Raw genomic sequence first — 24,679 nt, forward strand, 5'->3', positions numbered from 1 at the left:
TCCAGTATATTTTGAGGAAGCTATTAAGGAGAAGAAATGGTGTAATGCCATGGATGAGGAAATAGATGCCATAAAAAGGAATGAGACATGGGAGCTAACTGAATTGCCTCCAAAGAAGGAAGTGATTGGAGTGAAATGAGTCTATAAGACCAAATGCAATGCTGAAGGCAAGATTGATAGGCATAAGGCAAGGCTGGTAGTCAAGGGCTACAAATAGCAGTATGGAAGAGATTATGATGAGACCTATGCCCCGGTTGCAAGAATGGAAACTATGCGTGTTGTCATAGCAATTGCAACCCAGCACAAGTGGAAGGTATTTCAAGTGGATGTGAAGTCTGCCTTCCTTAATGGTGTATTGAAAGAAGAAGTGTATGTGGAGCAGCCACCTGGTTATGAAGTTACAGGTGAAGAGAACAAAGTATATAGGTTGAAGAGAGCTCTTTATGGGCTCAAGCAAGCTCCACGGGTAGGATTGACTCATATTTGATGAGCAACGGCTTTAGCAAAAGCAATGGTGAGCCCACTCTTTACATCAAGGCAGCAGATGGTAATGTATTGATTGTTGTCTTGTATGTAGATGACTTAATTTTTACTGAAAATGATAAGGCTCTAATTGGTGAGTTCAAAGAGGCCATGAAAAGTGAATTTGAAATGATAGACCTAGGTCTCTTGAAATACTTTCTAGGCATAGAAGTAAAACAAATGCATGATGGCATCTTCATCTCTCAAGCAAAGTATGCAGGGCAGATCTTGGAGAGATTTAAAATGTAGAACAGTAAGGCAGCCCCAACATCAACAGCAGTAGGTCTAAAGTTGAGCAAGGAAGACTCTAGCAAGAGAGTGGATCCAACACTATACAAGAGTATGGTTGGAAGCTTAATGTATTTGACTGCAACTCGGCCAGACCTAATACATGTAGTAAGTCTGATTTCTAGATTTATGGAAACACCAAAAGATTCCCATTGGCAAGCGGGAAAGAGGATCCTAAGGTATGTGAAAGGTACCAAGGGATTTGGTATTTTGTATACTGCAAGTTGGTTGGTTACACAGATAGTGATTGGGCTGGAAGTTTAGATGATAGGAAGAGCACTTCCGGATACATGTTTCATATGGGATCGGGTGCAATTTCATGGGCATCCAAGAACAACCTATTGTTGCTCAATCTACAGAAGAGGCTAAATACATTGCAGCAAATGCAGCAGCATGTCAAGCAATTTGGCTAAGGAGGATCTTGACAGATTTGAATGAAAGGCAAGAGGATGGAACCACAATTTATTGTGACAACATCTCATCAATTGCATTGTCCAAGAATCCAATCTTCCATGGGAGAAGCATGCATATTGAGATCAGATATCACTTCATCAGAGAGTTGGTGGAGAATGGGGATATCAAGATGGATTTTTGCAAGTCAGAGCAGTAGCTAGCAGATATTTTCACCAAGCCATTAGGCATTGGATCTTTTGTACACCTAAGAGAGTGTCTTGGTGTAGTTGATTTGGATCAGCTGTGATCCTTGTTTGTTTGGCTCAGGACAAAGGGAGAGTGTTGAAAAATTTAATACGGTGGTTGTCTTGCCCCTGGAGCCAAACGCCCACCTACCACCTGACGACCAACAGAACAGATAGAAAAACCATGAATACAGTAGGTGAGATTTTTCGAATTTGGAAATGAGAGGGAAAAACGTTTTAGGTTAGAAGACAAAAGGAATGTTTCTACATTCATTCATGGTAGTGTAGAGGTTTGTAGATCAAGCAGATTAGAGAGAAGTTGCAGAGCTGAGCAGAGAAGAAAGAAGGAAAGAAGTTTGTGCCTGCAGTTGCACGTGCTTTCTTTGTTCACTCTGTAAGTTTGTTGTTGTTTAGATTTGTCCTGTTGAAGCAGTGATTGCTCCAGGCACCTTTGTATGCAACCATTAGAGTTGCAGATTTAAAGTTTATTGAAGTTTGAAGTATTATCAATTTAGGGTTATTTTAGGTTTTTCTAGTTGAAGCCAAATGCTCCCAGATTTTGTAATAGTTTAATGAAAGATTGAATAGAAAGCAAGCTAGCATACTTGAATCTATTGATCTTCCCTTGTATGTTGCATTTGAGAAATTTGGTTGAAAGCTTAAAGCTTTGGCTCTCTGGTTTTAATGGTGAATGCATTCACGTTGGAATTTTCTAAGTTATAAACTTTAGTCGGAGCCGAGCTCACTCGGCATCCATTGGTGCCGAGCATTTCATTGTGGCCGAGCATTGCCTTTGTGTGCCAGGCTTACTCGGCTTCCTTGTGCCAAGCTAACTCGGCACCTATATTCTTCCTGTCACTCGGCACCTGCTACCTGTCACTCGGCATTTGTTGGTGCCGAGCAAATTTCCACTCAGCACATTCACGTGCCGAGCAAAACTGGTCCATGCTTATAAAAAAATTTGTCCAAATCTTTGAATACTTGGATCCACGGGATTGTATTTTAATTTTGTCTATGACTTCATGTTTCTCAGACCTTTCTTCACTTCATCTACTTTTCCGGTCCGGATAACTTGCGCTTCAACAAGATATCGCCATCTTTAATTTCAGTCAATACCATTCTTAATTGACTCCCCTTCACTATGTCTTTGCAGGCTTCAACAAAATTTCAAACCAAACATTATCCATGATGTTTTCACCAACTTTTGCAGATGAAGCAGTTTAGTGCTGCCAAGCTCATTGTACACAAACATGATTAGATACAGGTATGTCCACATTCAATGCGAGTCTTTAAGTGTGACTATGTGATTGTAATTGGGCCGCTTGTGCTGACTGCGGCAGGGCTGCAACAGGATCCTTCATGCCAAGTTGGAGAGCGATTGGCAGCATTCAATGCTGTCACCGTGCGCTATTCTCAGATAATGTAAAATAAACAAATGTTCGATGTTTTGAACTTACAATTTGGCGTCCATCCTTGCCCACATCTGATTTGTTTTTGCAATAAATCTGATAGAGATCTCGAAGCTCTGATATGTAAAATCTGCACTTTTGTTAAACCTCACAGGTTAGCATGGTCTAACTCTTACTATCAAAACGATCCTTGAGATTGAGTGGCTCTGATATCATGTTGAGGTTTAGAGGACTGCAGCAAAGGTATTAGCACTGTCTGTTCGGTACGTGTGCTCCAAAGGCAGCAATCTCTTTTATTTATAATGAAAATGTCTCAAAAAGAGACATGTTTATTTATTAATATATGATTATTATAAATGACAATTACAACTACGTGTGAGTTTATATATATATATATATATTGAGTCATTAATATATTATTTTTTCTAATATTACCATAATAATATATATATACATCTTATATATACTAAATATATAGACATATCTTCACTAGTTTTGACTTGTAGATTTACTAGATTAAGGCTACCAAAAATCAACAGTCTTGTCAATGTCTGATAGCAGTGGTAAAGTGGGGAATCTCTGTACATGTATAGGAGTGGTTGGGTTTTAAGTGGAAGATTGTTGAAATGAAACCCAAAGGACCTACTTCTTCCCTCCCAATTGTTGAGATTGTCCAGCTTCTTTCTAGAGACATGTAGTGTTTAATTGGAGATCTATATATATTGTATATTATTACTGTTGTATATTGTGATGTAAGTTAACTAGAAACTAATAAGAGATTTCGTTGTTTCTAAAGTGGATGTAGCCATCTTGGTAACCACTATAAAATTTGTGAATTTTTTTTTTTGTTTTGCTTTATTGTGTATGCTTTAATGTTTCATTATTTGTCATTCTTTTTAAACTTTACGTTCTTAACTTGTCATATTTTGGACGGTTTAAATATCACACACTAAGGCTTGATTCCTAGACTAAAAGTGTTAAATAGGCAAAGCTGACTATTTTTTTCCAAGTTTAATTTCTTCCTTAATGTATGATGTTTAAGACTGACCACCATATTTAGGTAAGTTCCCTCACTCGGAACTGACTATTTCCTTAATCTATACTTAATATCCAATTGATCCATAAGGAACGTTGTCTTATTGTCTAAGAGCCTACATATGGCAGCTTCATCCCTCCACCCCCATACTCTTTCTTGTCCACCACGGCACTCATGTTACATAGTATGGACTTATGAAATTTGGAGAGGACAGGTGAGCAGTTGGAACAATTATGAACGACTGTTTCATTTTCTTATGGTTGACCAACCAACTGTCTTCTATCAAAATTTCAATTATCGGAAAACTCGCAGTGGCAGATCAACTTTGCATTGCCGTCCAAAAATTTAGCATCACCCAGAATTCAATAGAAGTTTGAATAATCGATAGTGTCTGTCTGAATATAGATGCCTATATCGGACAAACGAAAGAACATAAACCATAGTACGTAACGAGGGTGTCATTAACAAGATGAAGATTCGAAGCCGGCAACTTCGCTATAGTTCACACATCAGCATTACTGATTCAAATCTTGGGGTTCACCATGAAACATCTAGAACCGAAAAATCTACGAAAAAAAATTGGTCTCACAACGTGCCGGCCACTCAAAAAGATGGGCTTGATAATCAAAGCCCTGACTTATTATTAATCTGCTAGCTAAACCAATTTTCTAGAATATGTATGCTGACAAGTAATGGTAGATTTTACTGCTTGCCGTCGGCAAACGGTTTCCTAAAAACACTTGATGCCCAAGTTAGTCTCACTCTATGACTTTTTCCTAGTCATTGACGTGAAAGTAACGAAGGCGTATACTTCAAGATCCGACCATTTCTTCATAATTTCCTCGAAATCTATATGAATGAAAGTTTCAATTTTGGCTTCTCAAGCACTTGTATATTAAGCTGCCCACAGGCATGTCGATCATTCAGAAGTGACCAATCGGAACGAGAAGCTTAGAAGAAATGGCTTCATTTGATATGGTGGAAAACGCTGAAATGGTAGAGGATTTTGAAGTCTCTTGCACTCCTGAAAACTCTGAGTTTTGTGTGGGGCTGAAGAGAAGTATTGAGGAGTTGAAGGAGCTTTTGTTGGAGAGAGATGTGTCTACTGTTGGCGTTCATTGCATTGGAGGTGGTGGGAAAACAACTCTCGCGTTGGCTCTGTGTAATGATCCTCAAATTAAAGGTTATCTCCCTTTCACTAGTTGTGGTCTGTTAATAACCAATTGTTTTATTATCTGTGATATTCTGGCCTCATTTTGCAACTCACAAATGCGCCTTTGCGCCAAAATAAGCAATAATAATAGATGATGTTCCACAAGACAGTGAATTTTCCCAACAAGCCTTCGAGTGAATTAAAACTTATCTTAAAACTTGGTCAATGAGTACTAATGAAAAATCATCAACTTAGCAGCCTTCACCATCACAGTTATTCTTCTTGTAGAATAATAATCAATTAAACTAAATATATTAGAGTTAATGAGGAATGCAGCATGAAAATTATCCCAGTTTTTGGTATTTCACATCTAAAATTGTTTAGCCTCAATTTTTATTATTGCTATGCATGCTTATTTACGTAATCTAACATTTTAAAATAGAGGTTAGATGTGATATAATTATAGACATTTCCAATAGAATCAATTATTATTGCTATGCATGCTTATTGACGTAATCTAACATTCTAAAATAGAGATTATATGTGATGTAATTATAGACATTTACAATAGAATCAAGCTCAAGGATCTTCACCTTTTGACATTCCATTAGTCTAAATAAATATATACTAATTTTCTCGCGAGGGCTTCTTATCTTCTTAAAGTTCTTGTGATGGACTATTCAATAGTCAATATCCAATATTATTGTAAGGTTGCATTTTAATTTCTTTTTATTATCTAATGTATTATGTCTAAAATACATTTGTTTCTTATTAGGCTACTTCAAGGACAATGTGATTTTTATCACTATCTCTCAGTCTCCAGATCTCAATGAAATATTAGAAAGTATGTGGGTGAAGATTCTGAAAAGGGATAAACCCAAATTCCAAAACATTGAAGATGGGCATCTACAATTGCAACAACAACTTCTAATACAATCAGAACCAACTTTGATGATATTAGATGATGTTTGGTCAAAAGAAGTTTTAGATAAATTACTCTTTGAAGGAACAAGATACAAGACCCTTATAACATCAAGAGATAGTTCTATTATTCACAAAATGGATTCTACTAAACTGTATCAAATACCATTGTTGGGTGAACGAGATGCTTTATCACTATTCTGCTATTGGGCTTTTGGACGACCATCAATTCCAAATACTATGGATGTAAATCTAGTCAAGAAGGTATGATTTTTTCAAGATTGAAAACATTCATAAGTATAGTTACTATATATATAACCTTTTTTAAAATTTTATTTGAAACAAAAAAAATTATAGAAAAATTCATGTGATTGATATTAGGGCATTTAAACACATGCCTCTTAAATTATATATTTAATTTTATCATGTGCAAAAAATCAAGATAATTGTAATCTCATTTCATGAATTATAGGTATTGGAAGAATGTCATGGTTTACCACTAGCTCTAAAGGTGATTGGGAGCTCCTTAAATGGACAAACCAATGTGGCTTGGGAGAGAGCGAAGAACAAGCTTTCCAATGGAGAAATTATATCAAATTATCATGAAGAAGGGTTACTTAGATGTTTGAAATCTAGTATTGATTCCTTAGATGATGTAGTCAAAGAGTGTTTCTTAGACTTGGCATTATTTCCTAAGGGCAAAAAAATATGTGTCGATGCATTACTACAGATTTGGGTTAATATCAGGAAGATAGAGTGGCAAGATGCTATTGAGATCTTATTTAAACTTGCAAGAAGAAATCTTATAGTTTTAAGCAATGACCAAAGGTAAATTTCATTTTTTTAACATGCAAATCTAGTTTTTAAAAACGTTTTAAAACAATCAACTGACATGTTGCTTGTGATAAATAGAAACAAAAGGACACTCTCTTATGGAAATGCATCGGAGTTGAACTTTTCTCAACATGATGTCATGCAAGATTTATCCTTATATTTGGGATACCATGACAATTTAGAGCATAGGAAGAGGTTACTTATGCTTAGAAGGATTGGGCATGATATTCTAGAGGAATGGAAGCTATATAACAATATAACATTCAATGCTCAAATGGTTTCAATTCACACAGGTGAGTTATTTAAGATATTTTTAAGGCATAAAATATCATTATGACATTTTGTATATTCGTCCTTCAAGCATCTTATTCTTCATTTACAATATTAACTTAAATTGTTTTTAGTAATTTTCTGTCTATTTTGAAATTCATAAGACACAAATAATTTTATAAAAATTACTCGATAAATCATAGAACATAAGTTATTCTATTTTTAAAAATGTACTATTTTATTTTTCATACATTTTCATGTATATATCATTAATTTTATTTTCCTAGTTCACTAATTCAAAATATTCTTAATTTTTTCTCTTTATTCTATGTCTGTGTTATTTTTAATATATAGTTATATATCTCATGTTCAAATATCTTATTTCTTTCACAAGATTTTTTTTAATGTTGAACTATAGCTCTAATATTGACATTTTCCTATATAATATGAGAACTAATAACTAAACTAATTCTTTTTATCAAAACAAAATTTTTCTAATTGTATTTTTTATTTGATATGTTTATGTAGGACCTATGAAGGAATCTGAATGGAATGAAATGATATTCCCCAAAGTGGAGGTTTTGGTATTGGTATTTAGTGCTAGTGAATACTTCCTTCCCCCATTTTTGAAAACCATGAAAAGTTTGAAAATTATCATGATTTTCAATTATGGTTCAAAAAAGGCTACACTAAAAGGCCTAGATGCCTTATCTTCACTCCCTCAACTAAAGGTTGTCCATTTGGAGAGGTTGTCTTCAGTTTCCATTGGAAACATTAAAAGTATGCCAGATAACTTAGAGAATCTATCATTAAGCTTATGTGAAGGGATAGAAAACACATCCAACTTCAATAATACCCATATGAGGTCATTTAACTTGGACCATTCTAGTAACTTGGAGGAGTTACCCTCTAGTATATTTGACATGCCAAATGCTCAACTATGGTCTATCACTAATTGCCATCTTGTAAAAGATATATCACTTAACATTGGCAATCTATCCAATCTAAGAGTGTTAAGGCTATCTGCATTGCCAAGCTTGAAAAAGCTTCCTACATCAATTGGAAAACTTGGAATGTTGGAATATTTAGACATTTCATTATGTGAGAATCTAAGAGAACTTCCAGAGGAGATAGGTAAACTTAGAAATTTGATTGAACTTGATATGAGAGAGTGTTCATGTTTGAAGAGGCTTCCAAAATCTGTATGTCAACTAACTTCCTTGAAACATGTTATGTGTGATGAGAAGATTGGAAAGCACTGGCTACAAGCTAAGAGAATTTCCATTCCTACACTTGAAGTTGAAATTATGGAAGTACATTTTAGTTTGGATTGGCTTGATGACTGAGTTACTTCCAAACCCCTACAACAAGCATACATTCAAATTAAATTTCATTAATATTTATGTAATTTTATAGTTTGAAATTATTTTTGAACTATAAAAAAGAAATAAAGTTTCAGGTGCATGTAGTTCACCCAAAGTAAATCATGGAAATGTAATGTGGAAATTTATTCTGATTCATCTATAAATGTAATTTGCAATATTTTTTACTCAAGTAGTTAACTTTCTATATCTAGTAAATCTAATTTATTATTCATTTGTTTTACATTTATGATTGAGTTCATGAATATGATCCAAGCATGTTATATTCTAGGTGTAAAGGAAAAATGTAGATTATATATATATATATATATATATATATATAGAATTCATTTATAAATGATTATAATCTAATAATTTAAATAATTACTATGGTTATTAAATTTGAACGAAAATGTGTAATTGGTTTCTCTAAAAAATTAAATAGTTTGATCTGTTATAAAGTTTGGTTTGTTATACTCATAGTAATTTATGTTGTGGGATGGTCCATAAAAGTATATAGAGAAATATATGGTTGAAATTGATTTTGGATTCAATAATGTAATCTTCTTCACATTAATTTATTTTCAAATCACACTCAATGACCAAACATCAAGATAATAAAATATATGGAAAAGATAAATCATATTAAAGTTTATAATGAAATAGTTTAGTATTAAAATGAAACATTCTACCTTTATAATATAATTAAAATATCTTATAAAAAATCTCAAAAGAAATAAGAAAAAGTTTCATCCAATCTATGAAAATACTACATTTATATCTTGATGCAAATGCTTATATTATTAGGAAGAAACACAAGCAAGTCGATCTTTATAGAATTTAAATTAATATTAACCTAAAATTAACATTACTATTGAATTTTTTACTGATTTTTATAACCAATAGGACAATATTAAAATTATGAACTAGTTAAATCACTTTTTTTTTTAATAGGTAAAAGGCCAAGAGGCCCAAAATTGGGTATAGATTTAAAAAAACCATCTCAATTATGCACCAAAGATTAGAGATGGACATGTATCCTTGGTGTAGCCCTAACATAAATATCTTAGAGTGATTTATGCTCTCTCTCTCTCTCTCTTTGCATGCTCACACTTCTTTTCACTTCATCGATGGTGATGCAGAGCTCTTCATCCATCACCTCAGACGACTTCTTCCCTAGGACCCCTTCTCTGACTTCGGGGATGTCACCTCCATGTTCCACTCACTTATGCTTGCCTTGTGGGATTCTGCCCTTCTCTCCATTGCCCACTGCACCTCCTCGGTCACCCTTGCCCCACTCACTAGTCTTGCCCCATGAACTAGTGGTATCCTTCCATTGTATGCTTCGGTCTGCTACACCCACTTCTTCCTCCCTTTCCTCTCAATTGAGGCTCAACGACCACCACTTTCTTCACCATAAGAAATGGAAGTTCACTTTGCTGCAGTGTAGATCACTTTGTGCCATGTTCTTCTAGTTTCCAAATCTTATTTGGTGCACCATGTTTCCTCGCCACCCACCCCCCCTTCCACTCTGGACCTTCACTCCCTTGCCTTCCTTGCCTCCACCCTTTATGATATTCTTGGGCAACCCCCTCTCCATCTCATCCTCCCACACTTGTGGTCACCTCTTCTCCTTTTCCTACATTTTTGAGGTAGTTAGAGTTATGAATAGTAGCATAAGTTTAGATGAGGAAGGATTCCATGCCGAATTCTTCAAGTTAGGTATCTCTATCCTAGGTCCCTTTCTTACAGTACCCTTCAATTGAGTGGTTTGTGTCGGCTTTCCCAACTCTTCATCAAAACATATTATCTATCCAAACCGTAAATTTGGGCTAGCTTCTGACCCTAGAAACTACAGGACCATCATGGTTGGGCATACCTTCACCAAACTCTATGTGACTATGCTAAATGGTATCTTGTCTAGAGAGCTCGATCAGCGACATTTTTGGGCTAGAGGTTAGGTTGGGTTTTGTATAGATTTTCAGACTATTGATCACGTTTTGACCTTATGGGCCATCACTAAGGAGGCTCGCCACTACTCAGTGAAAGTTTATTGTTGTTTTGTTGACTTTTACAAAGCCTTCGACTCTGTTCCTTGGGCAACTCTCTTTTAGCATCTTAGGGACATCGGGATCTTAGAGATTCTCCTTACAACTATTATGAGGTTATACGAGTGTGTTGTGAGAAGATTTAGGACTCCACAGGGCTTCTTTGACCCTATCCAGAGCACTATCGAGGTGAAAGAGGGTAGCCCTCTCTCCCCCACTCTCTTTGGCATCTACATTGATGAACTCGAGGCATTTCTCTGTGATTGTTCACTCCTTGGAGATGGTTGTTACTTATATTAGGTGTTGATCTCTATTTTCCTATTTACTAATGATGTGATTCTCCTAGCATCTTCCCTCAATGGTCTTCTACAACTCCTTGATGGCTTGGCCTCTTTCTACGACTCATGTGAGCCAATTGTAAATTTGGTCAAGGTTGGGTTATGGTCTTCAATTGTTTGAGGACATCAAACCATTTTTACTTATAGAGTACCAAGATCAAGGTTGCATCTTCATATACGTGGTGGCTAAGTTTTCTGGACCTCAGTTCAACCTGATACTAGCCATGCAGCCTAGAGTCAGCAAGGAACTTGGCTCCCTCACTATTCTTGAGCGATAGTGCTTTGGACACCACTTCTAGGACATCATGACTAAGATGTCCCTTTTGGACTCCCTAGTCAAACTAACTATCCTTTATGGCTTTAGTGTTTTAGAGCCCTCCCTCTTGGAGTCTGGATGGGCCTTTGTTGAGAGAGTCCAAACTCTTTTCCTTTAGTGCATTATCAGATGTTATCGGTCCACATTGCATAACATCATTCTGGTAGAGTTTGGTGCTCACCCTTTCAGATTGGGGACCATCCTTGATTTAGTTTGGCTTCTTCACTAGCTTTGAAGCTTCGTTGATTCCTTTGACGGTCGTCACAGATATTCCTACTTGGCTTATTGTTCCTCTATGCAAGTTGTGGGTTTAGACTTTGGCCACATGTCTCATTGTTGGTACACCCAAGTCTCTACCCTCTTGGGCTTGATTGGTATTAGTTTGGATCGTCTTCCCCTCCTTTAGTTTTCTCTGGATGCTCCAACCCATCTTCTTTCACCTCAATAGGAGTTGAATGAGCATCTTAGACTTGACATCTACAAACACTATGTTATCATGACCTGGAGGAATCCCTTAGGTGGACTCTGTCTGTGTATGGCCTTCTATATTGCACACTTCCTTGATATCCAGGGCGAGATCATCTTACACCCCTAGTATCTCACTTGTTAGACTCACACTCTTTGCATCTCCTTGGGATCTTTTAGAGTGGGATCTCACTAGCTACGTATTCAAACTAATCACCAAATCGATAGGGAGGACAGGATCTGTCAGCTTTTTCACCTTGGAGAGGTTGAGACCAAGTCTCACTTTATTTTTTGTTCTTCCATTTACTATGAGATTTGAGGGAGATTCTACTATTTGTTCAGAGAGTGTCGGTCTCTTCCCTCATTCTTCAGATATATTGACCAAGATTTTCTTGTACTCTACCTTCAGGAGACCATGTAGCTTCACAAGCACACTATACAACTCTAGCTTTGCTTGACATCAACCACTATGTAACTCATCACCTCTTTCTTCAGTCCTATGGTCCCTGCCCGAGGATTGAAGCGACCCCCTTGCACTATCTCGGTTCACACTAGATCTATGAGACCTCGTAGAGATTACACTCGGAAACATCCCTCTATTAGACCTCAGAGGCAACTATTTAGAGTACCCGATTTCTCTAATGCTCACCTTTCCATTATGGACTACTTCTCTACTGTGAAGAGTTTGTAGTTGTTGTTTTTACTTTTCTTGGTTCTTTTGTTGTTTTTCTTTCACGTTCTTTCTGTAGACACCATTTAGTGCTCCCCCTTGCTGGCATTTGCCCTTTGTATTGTTTCTAGTCCCTTAGACTCTCGTTTGTCTCCTATTGGACATTAATAAATTTATCTTATCTTATCTTATCTTGATAGTTCTTTTTGAATATAACTTGGCCATGACCAAGTTGTTAGAAAGAAAAAAAGTATGCTTCATAATAAAAAAATGAATCTTGTCTCCTGTTAACTTTAATTTTAAAACCAAATGGTATATAAGGAAAAGTTTTGAATGACAAAAAATATGTCTCTTATTAACATTAAACTTCCTTAATATTAACTAAATTTAACATGTTTATTTTGACAATGAAAACCAATTTCGCTTCAAGAAAGCATTTAACTTATATTTATAATATTAGCTTGCCTTATTAGAATCTCTTCTTTACATGCTCCTTTGTTAGCAAGATTATCATCTTCTTTTATACCTTCCCTATAAATATGTTTTATGATTGGTTTTTGAAATTGATCAATTGATAATGGCTAGGACATATTCAAGTGTAGAATTAAGGATCCAGTTTGGGGTCTTTATTTTTCTTAACACATTGTGGATAATTTGAGAGTCTCCTTTGATATTTAATTTGTTAATATGTAGCTCTCTACTTAGATTTAAGCCTTCTATTAGAGTCTCTAATTTGGCTAAGTTATTAGACATTACTCATAAAGGTTTAGCATGTTTAGTTAGGCATGAACTATTACTTGAACAAATAATACATCCTAAGCCTATTGGACCTGGATTACCTCTAGAGGTCCCATCAAAATTTAACTTTGATCATACTGCAAGAGGGGGTTCCCATCTACATTATTTTCTAGTGATATTGTTGGATTTGGTGTATATGATTGGTGGGTTAATTAGTTTAAACCAATTTTTATGCATATCTACATCCCAGTTTGAAAAAAAACCTTCCTCTAATGAGTTTATGAGATTATTGTTAGCTACCTCAGTAATATAGGCTTCTAATAAAAAAAAAGGATGTTAGATCCATTTTTTCATGAAAGAAGATTCTTCTATTCCTTTCTTTACATAATTCACATTGGAGTATGAAAGGGGATATTTTTCATAAATTACTATAGACCTTAAAAACAACCATGTTTCAATCAAAATTTAAATTTTTTAAATAGGTTATTAGGGAATCGATTGGCCAATTTAATTTCTTAGATAACCAATACCAACAATTCTAGGCAAAGGGACAATCATAAAGTTTAGAATTAAGGATCTAGTTTGGGGTCTTTCTTTTTCTTAACACATTTATGAGTCTCCTTTGATATCTAATTTTTTAATACCTATCTCTCTACTTAGACATAAGCCTTCTACTAGTGCCTCTACTTTTGCTAAGTTATAGACATTACTCCTAAAGGTTTAACATGTTTAGTTAGACATGAGAAATTGCTTGACCAAATAATTCTAAGCCTGCTGGACTTGGGTTACCTCTAGAGGCCCCATCAAAATTTAACTTTGATCATCCTACAAAAGGGGGTTCACATTTACATTATTTCCTAGTGATCTTATTCAATTTTTTGTATATTATTGGTGGATTAATTAGTTTAAATTGATTTTTATGCATATTCACATCCTATTTTGAAAAAGAACCTTCCTTCTTTTGTGAGTTTATGAGATTATTGTTAGCTACCTCAATAATACAAGCCTCTAATTTATTAAAAAGGGATGTTAGATCCATTTTTTCATCAAAGAAAATTCTTCTATTCTTTATTTTCATAACTCCCATAGGAGTATGGAAGGGGATATTTTCCATAAATTACTATTAACCTTAGAACAACTATGTTTCAACCAATATTTAAAAAATATTAATAGGTTATTAGGGAATGTGGTTTGCCAATTTAGTTTCTTACATAACCAATACCAACAGTTCTTAGCAAATGGACAATCATAAAGTAAGTGTTCGGAAGTTTCAATTTTTTCTTTTGTAAAGTGGGTATCTAGATGGTCCTTCAAAACCCATCTTGCCGAACTTATTTGTTGTTAGCATTCTCTTTGGAAGAGAAGCTCAAAGAAAGATACCTTCTTTTGGAAGAAATGTTGGATCCCAACATAGATTTAGAGAAATGTCAATCTTATCCCATTATTGAAGATTTATTATCTTTTCATACCCCAGTTTGACTTTATAATTTCCATCTTTTTAAAGCTCCCCAAATTAATTTATCTTTCTTATCTTTATGATTTTCTTGCCTACTTTTTTAAAAATTGATTAAAACTGTACTTTTCTTGTGATAAAAGTGGAGTTTCATCTAGGGTTTTCCATTTCCACCCTCCATACGGATTATCATTAATTCTAATTACATAATCACTCACATTCTTGCCCCATAGAGTTGAAAGATTGTTTTTGATGTTTATGGATATATTTACATTATCTGGAGATGGGAGCCTATCCCATGAATCTTCCCAAAATAAATACTCTTGTCCTAAACTTATATCCCAAGTTGATGTAGGATCATCCTGAGTTGCCTTGCTATCTTGCTCATTTCTATGCATTTTGTCAATGATTGCCGAGTTGCAGTGGTTGTCGAGTGTAGTGATGACTGAGTTTTAGTATTGGTCGAATGTAGTAATTGTTGAGTATAGTGTTGGTCGAGTTCCTATTTTGGTCAAGTTTTGTTAATGTCGAGTTTATTCTTGTTTCGAGTGAACTTATTAGTTTTTTGATTCTCAACTCCTTTGTAGATCAATTTTGTTTGTGATTGGTTCCTAGTGTGAGTTGACTTGTGTATTTAATTTGAGCCATGAATTTATTTTAAGGATTGTGCATTGGGATGTGTGCAAATCCTTATGAGTTCAACCTTCTCTTATGTAAAGATCTAGAATCTTATGCAAGCCATTTTGGCAAGTATAAAGAGAGGTGTATAGGCTTAGGTCAGGTAGGACTTAGAGAGTTCAGGAAGAAATGTGAAGGATCATAGAAGAAAAAGTATAGAGTAAGAGTTTGTAAGGAATTGTGTATCTTGAATTTATAGTTGGTTATCATTATATTGGTGGTAACTTAGAAGACCTTATAACTAGGCATGTTACTAATAATTTGATGAATTAAATAAAGATATTGCGAGTTCTCTCTCTTGTTGGTGGTGTTCTCTATGTTTTTCTTCCATTGTGTTAACTCAACAAGGTGATTGGATAGTTGCATGTTCCTCTAGCCCTAATTTCCAACCCCTCCTTATGTTAGGTGGTATTAGATCTTGAGGTTCATCCTTGTGGAAGATTAGATCATGTAGAATCCTTATTGATTTGATTGTAGGGTGATAAATTTGTGGATTTGACCCCTAACTTTTAGAGTGTTACAATCTCATAGGAACCTATTTGTCAAAATGGTTCAAGGCAAAGGGAATGCTGATAATGCCATAATAGACAGGTTGAGACAAATTGCAACTAGATTAGATGCTATGAAGATGATCTAGATAATAGGAGCAAATCTTGATGATGTTAGTGATGATGAAGCAGTGGCACCAAACCCTAATCTAGAGCTTGAAGAAGATCAAGATGAGGAACGACTATGGAAGGTGTTGTCTAGGGAATATCTATAACCTGTTGTGGAATTTTTTCCTTATGATGGAAAGTTAGACACCAATACTATGTTGTATTAGATCTCTGATATGTAGAAGTTCATTGAAAACTCCTGATAATAGAAAGGGAAAGACTGTAGTAATTGGGTTGAAAGGTCATGTCTCAAAGTGGTGAGAACACTTACAAACTGATAGACAAAGATGAGGAAAAGAAAAGATCAAAACCTTGTTGAAATGGCGAACAAGGTAAAGAAGAATTTTCTTCTTTCTAATTACCAAGTTATTTTGTTGAGGAAGATGTAAAATCCAAGAAAAAAAGACATGATTGTGAAGGAGTACATTATGGAATTCTATAGATTGGACACCAGATCTAGTCATGTATATGATGAGGTTGAAAATTTTGTAAGGTACCTGAATGGTTTTAGATCTAGAATCCAAGATGAGATAAGCTTTTTGAAATTGGATAGTGTGGAGGAGGTATACCAAAATGCCCTCAAAGCTTAGGAGATCTTGACAAAGAGGAATGAAAAAAGATAGAGAGGTAGAGGTGGCAGGCTCTTGAGAGGTAGAGGTAGCTCTAATGAAGAAAGTAGTAGATCTGATAATTCTGTGCAAGATAAGGATAAATATGAATGGAAGAGTGAAGATAAGGAAAGACTAAGAAAGGTAGTAATTCTTACCGAGGAGGTACTAGTTATTATCGATGAAGAGGTAATTCTTACCCTAGAGGTGGTCTTTGTGGTGATTATTTGAAATGCGGTGAAGAATGGTGCATATCATTTGAGTGTAAGTACTCTAGTAAAAGTGAAAATGGTAATATAAATATTGTGATACAAAGTGAGTTTGTGAATCCTATGAGTGTTCCTAAGGTTGGAGAAAATTTGATGGTGAGCAGAATCTTGAATAATAAGTGAACTGATGAAGAACTTGTCCTGATGAGAACTCTTTTCAAAACTAGGTGCAAGATGGCCAGAAAATGTTGCAAAGTGATCATTTATAGTGTTTATTCAAAAGATTTTGCATATGAAGAGATGGTTATAAATTTTTAGTTGTAGAGGTTGAAGAATCATGAATCCTATCATGTTTCATGGCTCAAGGATGAGCATAAGTTGTTGGTGAGTAAACAATGTGTTGTGAAATTCAAGATTGGAAACTAATTTGATGAAGTTATGTGTGATATTATGCCTATGGATTTCTGTCATATTCTATTGGGTGGATCTTTAAAATATAATAGACATGTTGTGCATGATGGTAGATTGAATCAATATACTCTTTGAGTGAATGGAAGAAAGACAACATTGTTACCTTTGATTGAAGTTTTTGATGAAGTAAATTGTACTACTATTAGATTTTATCTGGTTAATTGGAAATAATTTGAGAAGGAGATGAATAAGAACCAAGTTTTCTTTGTTGTGATCCCTAGAGGAGAGAATTATGCTAGTAATGGGCAAGAAATAGAAAATTGTAATGACCAAGTGACAAAAGACAGTAGAGGCTAAGTAATAATAGAAGCTAACAATGTTAGTTGTGTGCAAGAAAAAATTGAAAACTTGATGAATGAGTACAAGGAGATTGTAGTAGAGGATATACTTGAGGTTTACTCCCAGTAAGGAGTATAGGTCATTGTATGGATTTGATTCCTAGAGCTAGTTTTTTAAACAAAGCACCATATAGATTGACACCTATTGAGAATGAAGAACTCAAAAGATATGTACATGAGTTATTGCATAAATGTTTGATTAGAGAAAGCTTGAGTCCATGTCTTGTACTTGCTATATTAGAACCTAAGAAGAATGGATAATGGTGAATGTGTATTGATTATAAAGCTATTAACAAAATAACAATGAAGTATGGTTTCCTATGCCGAGGATGGATGACATAATAGATTGTTTAAGTGGAGAAAAATACTTTACTAAGATTTATTTGAAGAGTGGTTATGATCATATCAAAATCAAAGAGGTGATGAGTGGAAGATTTCTTTAATAAAAAGGATGGTTTGTATAAATTGTTAGTTATATCTTTTGGTTTGAATAATGCACTGAGTACTTTCATGAGGTTGATGAATGAAGTCCTAAAGATATTCTTGGGTGATTGTTTATTTGGATGATATTATAATATTCGGTAAGACTAAGGAAGAACATTTTGAGCTCATTAGACAAGTATTGCAAAGATTGAAGGAGGATGAATTATTGATTAATTTGAATAAGTGCTCATTCACGCAAGAGGTGATTGTGTATTTGGGATTTGTGATTTTAGTTGATGATGTGAAGATAGATCTTGATAAGGTTAAAGAAATTCTTGAATGACCTACACCTGAGAATATGGGTGAAGTAAGAGCATTTCATGGTTTAGCCAATTTTTCTACATAAGGTTTACAAGGAATTTTAGGTCTATTTTTAATGCCATAAATGAGACTATGAGAGGGGATAACAATGATTTTTAGTGGATAGATGGAGCTAAAAAGAGTTTTGAAGATTTGAAACAAAAGGTTGTCAAGTTTTCCATATTGGCTTTACTTGATTTTAATAAGGTATTTCAAGTTGATTGTTATGCAAGGAGTAGTGTAATAGGAGCCATGTTGAGTCAAGAAGGTAAAACTATTGCTTTCTTTAGTGAGAAATTGAATGATTCTAAAAAGAAGTATTTTGTGTATGATCAAGAGTTCTATTCTATTTTTCAGGCCTTGAATAAGTAGAGACAATTATTTGCTTCCTAAGTAGTTTGTGTTGTACGACTAATCATAAGGCTTTACAATGTTTACGAATTCAAAATAAGTTGAATGAGAGACATATGAATTGGGTTGAGTACATGCACAGTTTTACATTTGTGATTAGGCATAAGAGTGGAGTTACTAACCATCTTGTAGATGCATTGAGAATAAGACATTCTTTGTTGACTGACATGAAGGTGTTACAAAGTAAAATCCACCAAGATAACTAAGAGAGGGGTGGAGGGTGAATCAAATATATGATAAAAACAACTTTTATTAACCTTATTAAATCTAAAACATAATGTCAACATAAAAATAAGCCATAAGAAAATAACCATGCACAATAACACTAGATATGTTAACTAGGGAAACCCTTGGTTAGAAGGAAAACCCCAATGGAGATGGTACCCAAAAGATGATGTACTAATATATAAGTTCCTTGTAATAGGATGAACAATGTTAGGAGCTAATGAAATACATTCAATACATATCAATCCCTATTAGGAGACTTTGAATCCCTATGAGGAGATTCCAACCCAATTAGGAGTTGTACCAACCTAGTTAGGAGCTGTAGAAGGCAGAAGGACCCATTGTCCAAACAACTTTAGGGACAGATCACTGAATTCACTATCCAACTAGTCTTGTATTAACCTTTGAAGAATAATAATTGATCTCAACAACTCAAATTCTTGTTCTATCATCATACTATGCCTCTTTTGCACCAAACACTTCTCTAATATTAGTACCAAATCCACAAACTCACATTACAATAATCCCTTAGAACACTTACATTTTATTATCTTCTTCACTTATCACATATACATACACTTTATTCCTATTACAACTAGGGAAATACAATTTCCTTTATACCAAGTGCAAAAAATAATTAATTGAGTCAGCCTTGAGGATTTCATAGGTACAAATTATAATAGAACCTCATTAAGATAAATATATTACAACTTTCCATAATTTTATGACATTGTTGACTCACAGCTTTTACAAAACTTTCATGTGTGCGACTTCAAACTTCCCACACTCACTGACATCATCATCAAGATGTATTCTACTTCTTTCTAACTTCACTCATAAAAATTCTATCCCTATTAGGAGATATAATCTAATAATCACAAATTGCTTCTTAGGAATCCTATCCATAAATTATCTTATGTAAATATCAAGTATCGGTAACTAGTCTTTGAATTTCTATACGTCCTCTTAAAAATATCACTAGGAAACTCTATAGAACACATCCTCAACTATTCATAACCTTATCTACAATCTTCTGTCTACACTTGTGCACTCAAAATGTGTCACACTCTAAACCCTTATATCCAAGTGATTCCATGAGATTGGGATGCTTGAATGTCGGCTTAGAGCTCCCTATCCACATAGTGCAACAGAGTATGTTTCAAGTCTATGAGGGGTCTCAGCTAAGCCTTAGAGATACTCTTCTTGCTAGTAAACTATGCAACGAGAGGTTTCTTTGAGACAAAATGCAAGAATGCAAGTGTTCACAAAAGGATTCCTCAAAATGCAATGCAAATGTGAAGTAAGCTAATATGAAATGCAAAATGCAACTATAGTAACCAATACGAAAGTATTACAAACTAGCCTAGTTATGCTATGTGAGCTAGATTATAAAAAAAAAAAACTAAGCTACATGAAACTACACTAAAAATTCCATGATATGAGAGAATGTAGATGAGAAATATAAATTCTCCACAAGGTTCAAGATCAAATATTCAAATGAGAAACCTGTAGCATAACAATGCTCAAGAGTGTGGATCCTTTGAGAAAGGGATAGCTCATAGATTTAAAGTCATATGGATGGTGGAGATCAAGATCAAGAGATGAAGGATCAAGGGTGGAGTTTGAAAATAGGCTTGATCCATGTGCACACAAAAGTCACCAATAAATAAAGAGTTGACTTCTCATATAAGACAAAAGTCAAATAGCCTTTTTTTTAAATTCGTAAAATAGAAATAAGACATTATATGTGCACATTGAGTGGGTTAGAAGAATAGGGTCTTTTATTTAGTTTAAATGGGACATGTTATTTTAATCAAATAATGAACTTATGATAGCATAATCAAACTATAGGGTATAATCAAATTAATTGATTTTTAGCAATTTGTTCTAGGAAAATGATTAATTAATTTAGCCAAAATGCTGAGAAGGGGGCTAATAGTCTAGACGACTATTTTTAGGTGATTACATTTTCACCTCTTTGAATAATTTTTGATCGATTTGGGAACACATTACATCAAAGAAAGTAGAAGCCAAGTAGGCAACAATAGATTGAGGTATCTGATTCCAAAGAAGGAAATATAGAAAGAGATATCAAATCCTAAATGTACAACTTGATAGTTGTAGTACTGAACACTAGGAAAAAGATGATGTCAAAACTCAAGAAGAATGCTAACACTAAGAAAGGATGACAGATCAAGAGAAAACATAAAAATATCAAACATATGCTCTTAAGAAATAGATAGTTGTAGCAAGCAATGATAGAGTATTTTTGCCCCCATAGATCGAAATCAAAATGAAGTAAAGGGGATGCAAAAATGAGCTAGATATGAGAAAATCGAGATATAGCAATGTCCAAGATGGCCAATTTACGATTAGACCCAAAGAATGACCATAAATCAGTGATAGAATGCCCTAGTTTGACTAGAGTTGACCACTAAGGATGAAGTATGAAAATTAGGTCAAATCAAGTAAAAAGATGGTTTAGAAGTGAAAGATGTGGACTAGAGTAGATCTGAAGTGTAGAAATGGTGATACATGGAGAAATGAAGATGCCCCAGTGGAGATTCAAAGATTATACCTCAAAAGATCAGTTAACTGCTTAGAAGAAGGTATAATTTTAAAATGTGATTTTGACTATCAAGATGAACTCTAATTTTGATTTTGATCCCAAAAATGGATGCAAGACATCGAAATGAGATAAGAGGCTCAAGAGGGTAGACAAATATGATGATAGGATAGAAAAGAGATGAAGTAAAAGATAAAGAAGATGAAAACAAATGATCAAGAAAAAAAATCAAAGAAGGTATGAAAGCACTTAGTTGATATGTCCAAGAACATATGAAGAAAGAGCTCTCCCCATATGCAACAATGGAAGACTAAACTAGACAATGAGCGTACGATGCAAACTAATATGCAAATTGGTTTACTGGAAAGAAACACAAAACCTTTAGTGTAATGCCCCGCCAAGGGATACAAAGAATTAACCTATAATTTCACTAAGTTTGGTAGCATTTTTTTTTTTAAAACATAAAAGTAAATACCACTTTATAACTTATACACAATAACGGAAGCAATAGCAATGTCCATCTAAAAGTAAACATAACATACACAATAGGTTATATTCTTTAAGGATCCCTTAACGTTGAATTACATCTAAGTCAACTAACATTATTGAATCCATCTAATACAACAACCACATGAAATAATAATGATAAGTCCAATGTTTATACATTACATTTCTAAATGCTCAATCATCGACTTTACATGTCATAGGGTATGAAAAGCTTAAAAGAATATACATATGTGGAATAAGGTACATCATCCTATTCTAATCCATGATACATCAACGTAAAGATAATCACATGTCATACATCATGATAGAAGATATAAACATCCATCATAAAAGATCAAACATAATAAACTAAGTGCACAGTTCCTCCCAACCGTTAATAGTATCATTAGACCATCATGGGCCCTAGCCATCTCTCCATGCGTAACATTCCAAATCACCAAAGAGATCATCGGTATTAGCATAGAAGGAATGTCACTCATATCATATACTACATCATATGCAGAAAATAATCTAACATGCAAATAAAAGCATAAGATAACATCATCTAACATATGCTAATCATCAATGAAAGGATACATATCCACCATCATGAAGGACGCATCAACTACGATGTCTCAATGAATCTCAAATGATAAGAGTGGAAAAACACTACCACCCGACTGCATGGTACCTAAGTGGTCCACTCCCACCGTGTTGAGGAGATAATCTAAAGTCCCAAACAGGCTATCCAAAATCACAAGCATAAATCATTATAAGTCCAGGAATCCTAAAAGTATACTAACTCAAAGGTTCCAAACACAAAACTGACATCTAATTCCTAGAGGCACACAAAGACATGTAGGAACCTACTATGCAAGCGGGAAAGTGTCATCGCATATATCATGTAGAAATTACCCTGGCAGTTAGTTAAATTCCACGGGTCCCTACTGATCCTCATGTGGCCACTAGTATCCTCTCATACTGACAAGGCATACTATGGAATGCAAGGTCGCAACCATGTGTTTTCTCTCTACTCCCATCCTAGTCTGTACAAGCACTCGAGGCATGGGCGAGAACAAAAAAATTATCTTTTTAGGTTCATTTAGTTAGTATTAGGTGTGAATGTTTTCACTTATTAACCAACTTACAATGAATTACCCTTGCAGCCTCTTAGGGCCCCGACCCCCATTGCAAGCCACTTCCCGACACTACAAGTAGATAACCTACCCTAAGCTCATGGAATCATAAATCTCAAAATCATAAAAGATAATCCATAATAAGAACATAAAATATGCATAATAAAAGCATCAAATCTCCATGAGCAAGCATCCATAGAAAATCATGACCACAACAGCTCTCTATTGGCAACTGAAGTATCACTGATAATCAAAAGTATCCATTGGTTCTCAATAACCAAAGTATATCTCAAATCATACTGATCGAAGAATCCAAAATGGTTGAGTCAAACATGTCACAACATGAAATTATAAAATAACATTTCAGTCCCATCATGACGAATAGAAAATAAACCAAGCATAACTGATTGATGACTCAAAAATGATTAAGTCAAGTGTCTCATACATAAGGATTTCAGCTATAACAATCAATAATTTCAAACATTACATAGAGCATTCCATCACATAGCCATGGTTGGGTTAATAAAGATCGAAAATAAGACATCATCACGACATCACAATCATAACCCCCAAGCCTCTGGTAGACGTCCTATAACTGGTCAACACTAGTCAATCCAAAACCCAAAATAAATAGCATAGAAAAAACACAATGCAAGCACATGTTTTGGGTTTGCTAAAAATTACATCATCGAATTAAATGTAGAGGTCTCAGTTTACATTTCCAATTTTAGATAATGAATGGAGAATCACTTGTACATTTTTTTTCCAACCCATGTATTGTTTAGATGGATAAATGTTTCTCCCTATAACTCTTAGAATCAATTTTCCATTTATTCTAATGATAAATTGTTTATATAAACATTAGTTGAAAAAGAACCCCATCAAATTTAAATAATAATTGAAAATTTACCAACTCTTTTCATATCCATCTATCCAAGTTAAAATGATTAAATTGAATCTATATTATTCAACTATAACAAATTTGTTATTAAAAGAAATACTCTCTTGATACAAACCATTTATCAATATAATAATTATTTATTATTAATAATATATATATATATATACATATAGATATATAATTATCATTTTATAAAAATGAATTATATAAAAAAAATTGAATTATAATATTATATATATATATATATCTTTCAACCATGCATTAAAAAAAAGCTGAATGTTTCATCCGCCGGTAGTCACATATACGTGCGCTGCTTTATGTATAGCAGAGCCGTGCAGGCCTGCTATCGTAGACCTGCGACAGTACACTGTCACAGGGCCTGCGGCAGCAGTGCCACCGGCCTCTACTCCCAATGCACAGAGGGGTGGGGGTAAGGGTTCGTCCCTCCCTGCCCCTTTTACCATGAGAAAATTTTATATGTATTTAAAAAAAAAAAAATTTTTTTAATAAACGTTTCCCATTGATGCAATTTACGATTCGAAATTTTAATAAAGTTTTATCACTGCGATTTAAAATATCCGATTCAATATATATATGTATATATACGTATATATATATATATGTATATGTATATATATGTATGTATATATATATATGTATGTATATATATATGTATATATATATATATACACATATATATATATACATACATACATATATATATATATATACATACATATATATATATACA

The 24,679-nt window shown here is 34.2% G+C and overlaps 1 protein-coding gene across 1 annotated transcript; it reads left to right on the forward strand.

Moving 5' to 3' along the window:
- Positions 1–4,644: 4,644 nt before the first annotated feature.
- Positions 4,645–8,625, forward strand: LOC149546286 (disease resistance protein ADR1-like). Its single transcript, XM_089791133.1, has 5 exons — positions 4,645–5,076; positions 5,822–6,231; positions 6,440–6,795; positions 6,880–7,094; positions 7,600–8,625. Exons 1-5 carry the CDS (start codon positions 4,854–4,856, stop codon positions 8,415–8,417), a joined length of 2,022 nt encoding a protein of 673 aa, XP_089647259.1. The 5' UTR covers positions 4,645–4,853; the 3' UTR covers positions 8,418–8,625.
- Positions 8,626–24,679: the final 16,054 nt, after the last annotated feature.

Source organism: Cupressus sempervirens, chromosome 7 (assembly GCF_028749045.1).
Source record: "Cupressus sempervirens isolate cs-2001-9-10 chromosome 7, ASM2874904v1, whole genome shotgun sequence".
Taxonomy (NCBI): domain Eukaryota; kingdom Viridiplantae; phylum Streptophyta; class Pinopsida; order Cupressales; family Cupressaceae; genus Cupressus; species Cupressus sempervirens.